Raw genomic sequence first — 13,945 nt, forward strand, 5'->3', positions numbered from 1 at the left:
GCTCTAAAGAGTGCACTTTTGGGGTCAGGTGATGGTGCACTCACTTAAGTGCAAATATTACCAAGCATAAAGACCTGGGTTCAAGCCCCGGCTCCCCTCCTGCAAAGAGTGTTTCACTAGCAGTGAGACGGGTCTACAGGTATCTATCTCTCCCTCTATCTCCCTGTCCTCTCTTTCTCTCTGCCCTGTCTAATAAAAATAGAGAGAAAGGAAGGAAGGGGGGAAAAACTGTACTTTCCACAAACAAACAACCTAGCAGGACCCAAATCAGTGGCTTGATTCTGTTCCTGGAACCCCTGGGAAGGCACCAGGCCTTTTAGGGCATCCTTTACCCACAAGGGAAAAGAAGTTCAAGACTGAGCTTCACATCAATCCATCCTGGTAGGTCTGTGTAAGCTTCACATAAGAACAATGAGCAGCCTTTTCAGAGTGTTCACTACAGGCCCCGCAATAAGGACCCCAGCAAAGGCAGCAAAGGCTGGGTGCAGGGATGGGTGCCAGAACTTGACCCTTGAGTCAGCAAAGAAAGGAGTAAGAGGGCTGGGGTGACAACAAAATGGTTCTGCAAAAGACTCTCATGCCTGAGACACTGAGATCCCAAGTTCAATCCCTAGCACTACCATAAGCCAGAGCTGAGCAGTGCTCTAGTCTCAGAGAGAGAGAGAGACAGAGAGAGAGAGAGACAGAGAGAGAGAGAGAGAGGTTTCTCTGTGTATCTCACATTTAAAAACTTAATTTAAAAAGTGTTAAGAAGAAAGAAGTAAAAAAAGAAGTAAGGATCAGAGGGCAGACAGTTCTCAGGGTGGATATCCACAGGGTTGTAATGTTTATAAAAAAAATATATGTTCGGGGCTAGGTGGTGGCACACCTGGTTCAGCACACATGTTACAATGTGCAAGGACTCAGGTTCAACCACCCAGTCCCCACCTGCAGGGGAAAAGCTTTGCAAATGGTAAAGCAGTGTTGCAGCTGTCTCTCTGTCTCTCTCCCTATCACCCCCTTCCTTCTCAATTTCTGGCTGTCTCTAGCCAATAAATAAATAAATAAAGATAATAAATTTTTTAAATATGTACATTTTTATTTTGTTAACTATCTTTATTTATCAGATAGAGACAGCCAGAAATCAAGAGGGAAGGGGGAGACAGAGAGACAGAGAGACACCTGTAGCACTGCTTCACCACTGACAAAGCTTTCTCCCTGCAGGTGGGAACTGGGGGCTCAAACCCAGGTCCTTGTGCACTGTAACATGTGCGCTCAACGAGAAGCACCACCACCCAGCCCCAATATGTTCATTTTTAGTATTTATAAGAATTATGTAATGCCAGTGATCAAACTTGGGACCTCGCACATGCAAATGCTGAGGTCTACAACTCAGCCACCACCCCAGCCGCAGCTCACAAATTCTAATGCAAATTACCTCCAAGGTGGTGTGAAGTATAGGAAAATAATAGTCATTTTGGTTTGTTTGATTCATTTTCCTTTTTTTCTCCCATTTTTCCAGTGAATAGGTTTTATTGTTGCATTTTGGGGGGGGGGGGTATTTTAAAGTTTCCCATTCTGCCTCCAAATACCTCCTTTTTCTTTCTCCCAGATAACAAACGAAAATGTACACACACACTCACACACATTCACATGCATGCACACCTATAATTTTATTAACATGGTCAAATCAAATGGTTCACATCTTAGATTAAAGTGCCACCAAGTGTCCAAAAGAAGAACTGCAAAGAAGGTCAAGCCAGAGCAGATGGGCACAGGGGACAAAACTCTTTCAATTTGAATGTAATGAGAAAAAGTGACTTGCAGGCCGGCTGAGAGAGAGGAGCAGGAAGATTGAGACTGGCAGAAAAGGAAAAAGAAAGAACAGAGGGAGACCACAGCAAGGCCACTGAGGAGAAAGAGTGAGGCACACAGAGGCCGGGGATGTCCAGAGGAGCCTGACCAGGCTAAAGCTTACAGGGTTTCAATGGCTTCCATCATGACAAATTCTTTGTTCTAGAGAGGGGAGGGGCACAGTTTCTTTCAGGAGCACAGTCTCTAGTCAGCTTCATATATTGATTGCCCTGCCTTGCCCCTACTCCATCACCTCCCCAGACATTTGCACCTTCCTAGAAAACCCAAGAATCAGGACTGCCCCACTTTCCAGGGGCAGACTGGGTTAGCCTACTCTGCCACTCAGAGGAGACTAGTCCTGAAAGGAGTTGAGCCTCGAATGCTCCCAGCTGAGACCATGGACTGCAAGCTCAGACTGACGGGGACTCAGAGGTTATACAGGCTCCTGCATTAAATATGAATTTACATGGGCCTTCTGTCAGATTGATGCGATAAGTACTTAACTATATTTATATATTTCCTTCAAGTCTGGGACCTACTCTCTACCCTAATCCAGCTTTCTAGCACTATCTCCACTCTGACTACATCTCCCCGGACAATATTTTTAGCCCGCCTCTATGTTAACTACCAAGCTCAAGTAAAAATCACTAAAATCATGGACCCCAAGGAACATACCTAAAATGAACTTCCAAGCTTCTTACCACCCTAAATTCCCTATTCTCACCTGCTCTATTTCTACTTCCTGGTTCCTACTTATTAAACATTTTGTCCTGCCTCATAACTTACTGCTTTCAGACACCAAGCAACAAATGCTACTATGATTCCATCCACAACCTCACCAACATGCCCCAGAACCTCACCTCTCCAGAGCTCTAGCCCACTAGGGAAAGAGAGAAACAGGCTGAGCATATGGCTCAGCCTGCCAACGCCCATTTCCAGCAAAGAAGCATACAGAAGCCAGACCTCCTACCATCTGCTCCCTAAAAAAGAATCTTGGTCCATACTCCCAGAAAGGAAGAAATTTTAGGGGAAGATGACTTAAAGGGCTCTGAAATCCAATTCCATCAGGACCCAGAGAGAGAAGAGGGAAAAAGGAAAGAAACTTTGGAAGTAGTAATAGGTATAGCTGTGACTTAAAATGGAAGAGAAGGGCAGGACCATGGGGGGGGGGGGAATATATATATATGGAGAGAGAGAGTAATGGAAGGAGAGAGAGGGGGAAATTTAGATAGATAGATAGATAGATAGACAGACAGATAGATAGGCAGACAGATAGATGATATAGATATAGATAGGATAGACAGACAGTTATAGAAATAATAGTCAATCCATGTCTGTGACCTTGGGATTACTACAGTTTCCAGTGGAGGGAATAGGGACACAGAACTCTGGTGGTGAGAACAGTGGGGAATTGTACCCCTGTTATTTTGTAATTTTGCAAATAACTAATTGAAAACAAATAAATTGGGGCAGGATGGTAGTGCACTTGCTCGAACACACATGTTACAATGTGCAAGGACCTGGGTTCAAGCCCCTAGCCCCCCTCTTCCCACAGGGGAAAAGCTCTGCAAGTGGTAAAGCAGGGCTGCAGGTGTCTCTCTGTCTCTGTCCCTCTCTATTTCTACCTTCCCTCTCAATTCCTGGATGTCTCTATCCAATAAATAAAGATACTAAAAAATATTTTAAGTTTAAAAAATAAATAAGCAAAGGAAAAAGGAGAAGAAGGAGGGAAGGAAGGATGGAAGAGAGGAAGGGAGGGAGGGAGGGAGGGAGGGAGGGAGGGAGGGAGGAAGGAAGGAAGGAAGGAAGGAAGGAAGGAAGGAAGGATACCCAGGACCCAGCTAAAAGCATCACAGAACAGAAGATATGGGGTGAGAAGGTTCTGGCAAGAACCTAGGAGCAGCCAGTGGTCCCAGAGCTCTAAGACTTGGTTCCAAGGGAAACCACTGAATGTGAAGGAAATTTGGTCGGTACTGATTCTGAACGCCATCAAAGCATGCTTCCATAAAAGGAATGTGGAATAAAATCCATCTGGGGACGTGGAATTCCCCTCTGTCAAATGGGAAAACTGACCCCTTTACCTTGGAGTAAATATTCCCTAAGACTGTCCAGTGAGGAGCCAGGCAGACTCCGCGCCTGTTAGAGCACATGTGTTACTATGCACAAGGGTCTAGGTTCAAGCCCTGATCCCTACCTGCAAGGGGAAATTTTCACAAGTGAAGAAGTGCTGCAGGTGTCTCTCTTCCTCTCTCCCTATGTCCTCTTTCCTCTGAATTTCTCTATCCAAAAACCAAAAAAGGGGGGGGAAGGCCAGTGGGAGTAGTGGATTTATTGTGCAGGTACCAAGCCCCAGCAATAACCATAGATACAGAAAGAAAAGGAAGAAAGGAAAAAGAGAGAGACTATCCAGCCACAGCCACCTCCCAATATCTTAATGCCTTCCTGCCTTGGTAGTTCCTCTGGAGACCAGGTAGAGGGCATCAAACTATCAAACCCTGACCCCAATCCTAACCCAAAGTTGCATCTGGGTAAGAACCCAAGTGAGTGAGGTTTTTTCTTTTTGTTTTCATTTTTTTGTTTGTGGTTAATAGTGGATTACACGAGTGTAAGATTACAGAGAAGAATTACACACTGCACTCACCACCAAAATTCTGTGTCCCCATGTTTCCTCCCCCCAGAGATAGCCACCATAATTCTCACGAAGTCTTAGAAACTCCTTGCTTCTGTTTCTCTTTTGTTTTGTTTTGTTTCAAGTTCATGTTCATCAGATCTCTAGACTCCACTTATGAGTGAAACCATCTGGTAGTATTTCATCTCTTTACTTATTTTGCTAACAATCACTTTCAGCTCCATTCATTTCATCCCAAAGGACACAATATCATCATTTTTATTGCAGAATACTATTCCATGGAATATATCCCATAACTTCTTTATCCAGTCATCCGTCAGTGGGCAGTCAGGCAGATTCCATTCTTTGGCTATTGTGAATAATGCAGCTATGAACATACAGATGCCTATGTCCCTTCAAATTAGTGTTTACATGTACTTTGGATAAATGCCTAAGAGCGATATAGCTAGGCCATACGGGAATTCCATTTTTATTTGTTTAAGGACCCCCCATACAATCTTCCAAAAGAGCTGTACCAGTTTGCATTGCCACCAGCAGTGAAGAAGAGTTTCTTTTTCTCCACAACCTCTCCTGTTTTGTTGATCTAGCTCATTCTCACAGGTGTAAGATGGAATTTCACTATGATTTTAGTTTGCATTTTTCTAATGACAAGTGGAGAATTTCTTCATCTGTCTTCATATTTCATACATATGGGCGGCATGTGTATCTCTTCTTTAGAAAACTGTCTACTCAGTTCTTTGGCCAATATTTTATTGTATTTTATTTTTCTTTTGTTGAGCTATACAAATTCTGTATACATGTTTGATATTAGTTGCTTGCCAGATGTGTGATGTAAAAATATCTTCTCCCATTCACTGGAGTGCCTGGTTATCCATATGTAGTTTGCTTTTGATGTGTAGAAGCTTTTTAATTTGAGGTAGTCCCATTTATTTACTCTTGTTTTCATTTCCAATTCTCATAGGGTTGCGTCTCCAAATACATCTTTGATATGAAGATTCTGCAATGTCTCACTGATGTTTTCTTCTATATAGTTTAGAGTTTCTGATCTAATATACAGACCTTTGTCCTATTTTGATCTGATTTTGATGTGTGGTGTTAAGTAGTGGTCTGGTTTTTTTTTTTTTCCTTTTATTTTCTTTTTCTCTTTTTTTTTAATTTTTATTTATAAAAAGGAAACACTGACAAAAATCATAGGATAGGGAGTCCGGCGGTAGCGCAGTGGGTTAAGTGCCCGTGGCGCAAAACTCAAGGACCGGCGTAAGGATTCCGGTTCAAGCCCCGGCTCCCCACCTGCAGGGGAGTCGCTTCACAGGCGGTGAAGCAGGTCTGCAGGTGTCTATCTTTCTCTCCTCCTCTGTCTTCCCCTCCTCTCTCCATTTCTCTCTATCCTATCCAACAACGAAGATATCAATAACAACGATTAACTATAACAACAACAAAAACAACAAGGGCAACAAAAGGGAAAATAAATAAATATTTTTTTTAAAAAATCATAGGATAAGAGGGGTACAACTCTGGTTTCACTTTTCTACATGTGGCTGTCCAATTTTCCCAGTACCATTTCTAGAAGAGAACTTCTTTACACTATTGAATGGTTTTGTCCCCTTCATCACATACTAGGTGGCAGTATATGTATGGGCTCATTTCCGGGTTCTCTGTTCCATTGATCTAAGTATCAGTTTTTATTCCAGTACCAAATTATTTTAGTTACTAGTGCTTTGTAGTATAAACTGATGTTAGGAAGCGTGATACCTCCATCTTTCCTCCCTCTGTTTTTCCCCCTCAGGAGTGCTTTGGTTGTTTATGGCTTTTTGTGGTTCCACACAAATTTTTGGACAAATTGTTTCAGTTCCTTAAAAAATGTCATTTGCATCTTGACAAGGATTTCACTGAAACTATAGACTGCTTTTGATAGAATGTCCATTTTCATAATATCTACTCTTCCTGTCCAGGAACAGGGAATGTTCTTTCATTTCTGTGTGTCATTCTCTACTTCTTTTAATAAAGTCCTGTAGTTTACCCTATAAAGGTCCTTCACCTCCTTTGTGAGATTTACCCCAAGGTGTTATTGTTGTTGTTGTTGTTGTTGTTGTTGGTGGTGGTGGTGGTGGTGGTGGTGGTGGTGGTGTGTGTGTGTGTGTGTGTGTGTGTGTGTGTGTGTGTGTTTTGTTTGCTTTGCCTAGCAAGGTTATTGCTGGGACTTGGTCCCTGAACAATTTAACTACTCCTACAGGCAATTTTCTTTCTTTTTGACAGCGACAGAAATAAATTGAGAGGGAAGAAAGAGATTGTGTGTGTGTGTGTGTGTGTGTGTGAGAGAGAGAGAGAGAGAGAGAGAGACCTGCAGCACTGCTTCACTGCTTATGAAGCTTCCTCCCGTAGGTGGGGAATGGGATTCTTATGCATGGTGACATGCGTGCTTAACCAGGTGTGCCACCATCAGACCCCCCAAGTGACTGTTTATAACCCCCTGTGAGAGAGTAAAATTTGTGCTTCCCCTCCTACAAACATTTTCATTCAGACCCTAAGTGAGATGGGAATGAAAGAACTTATATAAATGAGCCACCTGTGGCCAACCCTGGCAAGGCAATTCTCCCATCAATAGAACAACTGATCTTAACACACAACATAATAAAAAGTATTGAAGTCCATTATTAATATTCCAAGATGCCAAAGGAGAAGAAAGCCCTTCTTTTCATAAAAGTACCACTCAGTAGAGAGAATGACAGCAAGTGGTCCAGGAGGTGGTGCACTGATAAAACCATGGACTCTCAAGCAGGAGGTGCTGAGTTCAATCCCTGGTAGCACATGTGCCAGAGTGATGTCTGGTTCTTTCTCTCTCCTCCTATCTTTCTCATTAATAAATAAAATCTTAAAATGAGAGGGAGAGAGAGAGAGAATAACAGCGACAAAAACCAGCCTTTGACGACCCCAGGTAAAGGACTGATTTCAGGCAAAGAGGTGGAGGGTTGTGGAGATCATCAAATCAGAGGTTTCTAAGAAACAGGATATTCCCACAGCACTCAGATGTGACCACGGGATTACCTTTTTTTTTTAAGTTTGTAAGTAAAAAATATTTTTAATGCTTAACAGTACTTTTTTTTTGCTATTTCACTAGCATTTATTTATATTTTTATTTGTGATTTACAAAAGTATGAGGTAATAGGGGTATAATTCCACACTGTTCCCACCACCAGAGCTCTGTATCCCCACTCCCTCCATTATAAACTGCAGTAGTTCTCCCAAAGCCACAAATATGGGCTATTATTTCTATAAATATCTACATTTATATATATTTGCCCACTTTTAAAATTTCTTTATCGGGGGAGTAATGTTTTACAGTCAATACATGCATACCATTTCTCAGTTTTACATATAACAATACAACCCCCACTAGGTCCTCTGTCATCCTTTTCCAGGACCTGTACTCTCCCCTCAACCCACCCACACCAGAGTCTTTTACTTTGGTGCAATACACCAACTCCAGTTCAGGTTCTACTTGTGTTTTCTCTTCTGATCTTGTTTTTCAACTTCTGCCTGAGTGAGATCATCCCATATACATCCTTCTGTTTCTGACTTATTTCAGTTAACATGATTTCTTCAAGCACCAGCCACGATAGGCTGAAAATGATGAAATCACCATTTTTAATAGCTGAGTAGTATTCCATTGTGTATATATACCACAACTTGCTCAGCCACTCATCTGTTGTTGGACACCTGGGTTGTTTCCAGGTTTTGGCTATTACAAATTGTGCTGCCAAGAACATATGTGTACACAGATCTTTTTGGGTGGGTGCGTTGGGTTCCTTAGGATCTATCCCCAGGAGAGGAATTGCAGGATCATAGGGTAGGTCCATTTCTAGCCTTCCGAGAGTTCTCCAGACTGCTCTCCACAGGGGTTGGACCAATTTACATTCCCACCAGCAGTGCAGGAGGGTTCCTTTAACCCCACAACCTCTCCAGCATTTGTTGCTGCTACCTTTTCTGTCTGACATTCTCACAGGAGTGAAATGGTATCTCATTGTTGTCTTTATTTGCATTTCTCTGCCAATCAAAGACTTGGAGCATTTTTTCATGTGTTTCTCAGCCTTTTGGATCTCTTCTGTGGTGAATATTCTGTCCATGTCTTCTCCCCATTTTTGGATGGGGTCATTTTTTTGTTGTTGTTGAGTTTGGCAAGCTCTTTATATATTTTGGTTATTAAACTCTTATATGATGTATGGCATGTAAAGATATTCTCCCATTCTGTGAGGGGTCTCTTTGTTTGGGTATTGGTTTCTTTTGCTGTGCAGAAGCTTTTTAATTTGATGTAGTCTCATAGGTTTACGCTTGCCTTAGTCTTCTTTGTAATTGGATTTGTTTCATTACACATATTACTTTAGATTACCAAGGGTAATCTGCCCTTAACAAGGGAGTAATCTAAAGACAACACATTTTTCCAAGTAAGGGGTCAGATAATCACCACTAATGACAGAACAGCCTGGTTATACTGCTTCCTGCTATGATGCAACATGACCCATGAACTACTGCCTATGATACATTCTTACCAAAATGCTTCATTGGAATCTAGAAATCAAATTTTCAGTTTACAGGATGTGCAGGGACCTGAGAAACAAGTGAAAAGACTCCGGAAGGAAACAATGAAACAAGTCCCAAAGATGAGCAATGGGCATACAGTCTTGCAAAATCCAGTCATGGATTGGAGAAAAGCAGAGAGGCGGGTGGTAGAGGAAAAGAATCAAACTGAAGAGATTAAAAAGCTAAACCACCAAATGGGGATTCCGCCTGGGTCTTAAAGCAAAAGAGAATCAAACCAGTCCTAGAAGGCATTTGTGGAATAATCAGAGAAAAGTTTCTAAGATTGAAAAGTATACAGAATTATTGTTGAAATCCTAGGTGTGCTAATGTTATTGTGATTACAAGGGATAATTTTCTTTTTCTCAGGACATAGATTCTGAAGCCTTTAGAAGTAAACTCTGAAACTAGGCTACACAGGATCTCTCTAGATAGAAGAAATTCTATGTAGAGAGAAATTCAGTAAACAAACTATTAGCAATTGTTTAACTGCTCTCTAGATAGAAGAAATTCTATGTAGAGAGAAATTCAGTAAACAAACTATTAGCAATTGTTTAACTGAGCAGAGATTTGACTATACTAGTGAGTGGGTGTTTACTGAACCATTTTTTTATTTATGCTTTAAAAATATTCAAAAACAATAATGGGAAGAAAGCATTTTATTATCTGTACACAGAAGAGCAACAGAAAGGCACGAAACATGACATAATGAAAAATTTTATTTACATTTTTGTGTCTTTCAAATAATACATATATATATAATTTAGTCAATATATGCATGGTGATACAGGGATAAATAAAAGAATATATAAGAAAAATAAAAGGGGGTGGTCTAGGAGATGGCCAAGTGGAGAAAGTGTTAGTCTCTCAAGCATGAGGTCCTGAGTTCAGTCCCTGGCAGCACATGTACCAGAGTGATGTCTGGCTCTTTCTCTCCTCTTATCTTTCTCATTAATAAATAAAACATAAAAAAAGAAAAGAAAGAAAAAGAAAAGGGGGGAAGGAGTAAAAAATCAAATGCAAAGGTCTTTCCTTATAGATGAAATCATGCAGCACTAAGAAGGGTTATGAATGAAAACTCCACCATCACCAAACTTGGATTCAATGGGTTGTTTTATTTTTAATTCAAGTTACTTTATTTTGCTATTGTTGTTGTTTATTTGTTTTTAGATAGAGACAGAGAGAAATTGAGAGGGGAGAGGGAGATACTGATGGAGAGAGACACATTCAGCTCTACTTCAATACTTGAGAAGCTTTCCCCCTGCAGGTGGGGACCAGGGGCTTGAACCTGAATCCTTACAGACTATAGAAATATGCACTTAACTGGGTGTGCCACCGCCCAGCCCTGCATTCAAGTGTTTGCTGTAGTTTTGAACTCTTCTGTTGTCTTGGTTCCCATACTATGTCTTAATCCCCACCACCACTACTGAGTATTCTTTTTTTTTTTTTTGCTTTTTTTTTGAATATTTGTTTATTTCCTTTTGTTGCCCTTGTTTTGTTGTTGTTGTTGTTGATGTCATTGTTGTTGGATAGGACACAGAGAAATGGAGAGAGGAGGGGAAGACAGAGAGGGGAAGAGAAAAATAGACACCTGCAGACCTGCTTCACCACTTGTGAAGCGACTCCCCTGCAGGTGGGGAGTCGGGGGCTCAAACCAGGATCCTTACGCTGGTCCTTGTGCTTTGTGCCACCTGCACTTAACCCACTGCACTACCGCCCTGACTCCCACCACCAAGTATTCTATATATTGTCCATCTGTCCTTTCCATGCATGTGTGTGTGGCATCCCAGGAAGCTGCCTCTCTGAGCACCCCACCATCAGCCCCATTCCACATGCACCCCTCTGTGGCAGCCTGTGGGCACCCCACCCTCTCCTGCACTGTGCTCAGTACCACCCACAGGGATATCAAAGCTCTCCACTCCCATGAGACCTTACCATTTTCCCTGCAAAGCTAACTTCCATGAAGGGGTCCACCAAGTTCTTCTTGTTACTGTCAAAGCCGAAGATCTGCTTCACATTGTCCATCACAGCATCATCCACTAGGGAGAAGAACACGCTGGTCACAATATGCCTGCAGTCCCACCTTCAAAACCCTCACTTCTCATCTCTCTATCTCCAGGCTGTCCGGGGACCTGAGAGACACCCCACAGGCCCTCAGCCCAGAGAGTCCCAAGAGGAAGGGTAAGCTCCTGAGGGCACCATGCCACTTCCACTCTAGCCCCAAATAGCTTGATCACCATCCACTCTGCCATCAAAGGCTTTCAGGGCAGGTTCAATTGAGTGATAGATTGATTGGAAATCTATATTGCTTGGGCCCCCATAGGACATTGCCTTCCACTTGGATCAACAACAGTAGAGAATATTCCAACCTCTGAAGGGAGGATGGACAACATACTCTATGTTACACCTGAGGAAGATGGGTCGATATTGGGGCAGCTTGGAATGTTCCTACTCATGACCACAGAATGTGAGCTCAGATCTACAGGGATGAAGAGGTCACATAGGCTCCTAAGCTGAATATGGGCCCCAGATCACATCAAATCAATGGAATTTACAGCCAACAATATTTATACCCCTTTCCCATATTAGGGAGCTACTCTCTTCCCTGATCCAGCTTTCTGGTCCTTTTTACAGCCATGACATCACCTACTCAGACAATAACTTGGATCCACCTGCATATCAGATTTCAGGTTCAGGGAAAAAAAGAAAAAGGAAAAAGAAAAAACTAATATAGCTATAGGCCCTTTGGAATATAACTAAAATATGCCTACTAGCTATCTACAAAATGGAGGACCCCCCAACTCTTCATCTGCACTATTCCATCCTTTAGGTCCATGATTGGTCAACAATTTGTTTGGCTTTGTATGTTAACTCTCTTTTCAACCACCAGGTTCCAGATGCTAGCATGATGCTGACCAGACTTCCCTGGACAGACAACTATACCAATATGTCCTGGAGCTCTGCTTCCCCAGAGCCCTGCCCCACAAGGGAAAGAGAGAGACAGGCTAGGAGTATGGATCAACCTGTAAATGCCCATGTTCAGCAGGGAAGCAATTACAGAAGCCAGACCTTCCACCTTCTGCATCCCACAATGACCTTGGGTCCATACTCCCAGAGGGTTAAAAAATAGGAAAGCAATCAGGGGAGGGGATGGGATACGAAGTTCTGGTGGTAGGAATTGTGTGGAGTTGTACCCCCTCTTATCCTATGGCTTTGTCAATGCTTCCTTTTTATAAATTAAAAAATTAAAAAAGAAATCTATATTGCTAAAAGCAGAAAACATTCCAAAAAAGAGCTGGAAGTTGTTATAATAATACTTTATCGGGAGTTGGGCGGTAGCATAGCGGGTTAAGTGCAGGTGGCACAAAGCACAAGGACCGGCGTAAGGATCCCAGTTCGAGCCCCTGGCTCCCCACCTGCAGGGGAGTCGCTTCACAGGCAGTGAAGCAGGTCTGCAGGTGTCTATCTTTCTCTCCCCCTCTGTCTTCCCCTCCTCTCTCCATTTCTCTCTGTCCTAGCCAACAACGTCGATATCAATAATAACTACAACAATAAAACAAGGACAACAAAAGGGAATAAATAAATAAATCTAAAAAAATTTTTAAAAATACTTTATCTGCTACCTTTATACTCAGGATATAATGATTTACCTGTGATCAGCCAGTAATATACTGTTCTGTTTTTTTTAATGTATTTTAGGGGTGGGGTAGCATAATGGTTTAGCAAAGAGACTGTCTTGCCTGAGACTCCAATGTCCCAGGTTCAGTTCCCTACACCACCATATGCCACAGCTGATCAGTGTACTAGTAAAAATAAATAAAATATGTTTTAGAAGCCAGGTGGTGGTACACCTGGTTAAGCACACAAGGACCCAGGCTGGAGCCCTCACTCCTCACCTGCACTGGGAACTTCACAAGGGGTGAAGCAAGTGCTGTAGGTGTCTCTCTGTCCCTCTCCCTATCTCACACTCCCCTCTCAACTTCTCTCTGTCCTATCAAATAAAGAAGGAAAAAAAAGGATAAAAATGGGATTGCAAGGAGTGGTAGATTCATTATGGAGGCAACAACCCCCACAACAACCCTGGTGGAATAAATATATATATTGTTTTAATTGAAGCTGCTGTAAGCCAATATTTTACTGAATTGGTCATATTATGTATAGCTGTATACATGTCTGTGAAGAAGAGGGAGAGGAGAGAAAGATTATATACTACCTAAGGTCTACATGAATATGCAAATATCAACAAATATGTATATCCTACTTCATTCATATGCAAACAACACTGCAAACAATTAAGTATAAAGTGACTACTTTTAAACATAGCAAACATTTCCATTTCCCCAGTCCTCTTTGAAAGCTTGCAAGTGGGGGGCCAGGTGGTGGTACATGTGGTTGAGTGTACAAGTTACAGTGTGCAAGGACCCAAGTTCAAGCCCCCAGGCCCCATCTGCAAGGGGAAAGCTTAGCGAGTGGTCAAGCAGGGCTGCAGGTGTCTCTCTCCATTCCTATCACCCACTTCCCTCTTGATTTCTGACTGTCTCTACCCAATAAATAAATCAAGATTATAAAAATCTTTTAAAAATAAAGAAGAAAGATTGGTGTATTGCACCAAAGTAAAAGACTCTGGGGTGTCCGGGGGAGGGGGGAAGAGTACAGGTCCAAAAAGGATGACAGAGGGCCTAGTGGGGGGTTGTATTGTTATGTGGAAAACTGAGAAATGTTATGCATGAATAAACTATTGTATTTACCGTCGAATGTAAAACATTACACCCCATTAAAGAAATTTAAAAAAAGAAAGCTTACAAGCCATATTTCTGCATAGCTTCAGCCAATAAATGCAGAGTGCTTATAAGCATGTGTTTAATACCCTTTAAATAATCATTTATTGAAAGGTTTTCCCCACATCTT

General features: G+C 42.0%; 1 protein-coding gene across 17 annotated transcripts in view; it reads right to left on the reverse strand.

Annotated features, from left to right (window-relative positions):
- DYSF (dysferlin) overlaps positions 1–13,945 on the reverse strand; it is a 272,723-nt gene that overhangs the window by 168,775 nt on the left and 90,003 nt on the right. For all 17 annotated transcript variants that reach the window (XM_060187109.1, XM_060187107.1, XM_060187114.1 and 14 more), the window contains one exon: positions 10,973–11,076. In XM_060187109.1, the coding sequence (XP_060043092.1) occupies positions 10,973–11,076 (104 nt within the window). The remainder of the gene's footprint in view (positions 1–10,972; positions 11,077–13,945) is intronic.

The sequence above is a fragment of the Erinaceus europaeus genome, chromosome 3 (assembly GCF_950295315.1).
Source record: "Erinaceus europaeus chromosome 3, mEriEur2.1, whole genome shotgun sequence".
NCBI lineage: Eukaryota > Metazoa > Chordata > Mammalia > Eulipotyphla > Erinaceidae > Erinaceus > Erinaceus europaeus.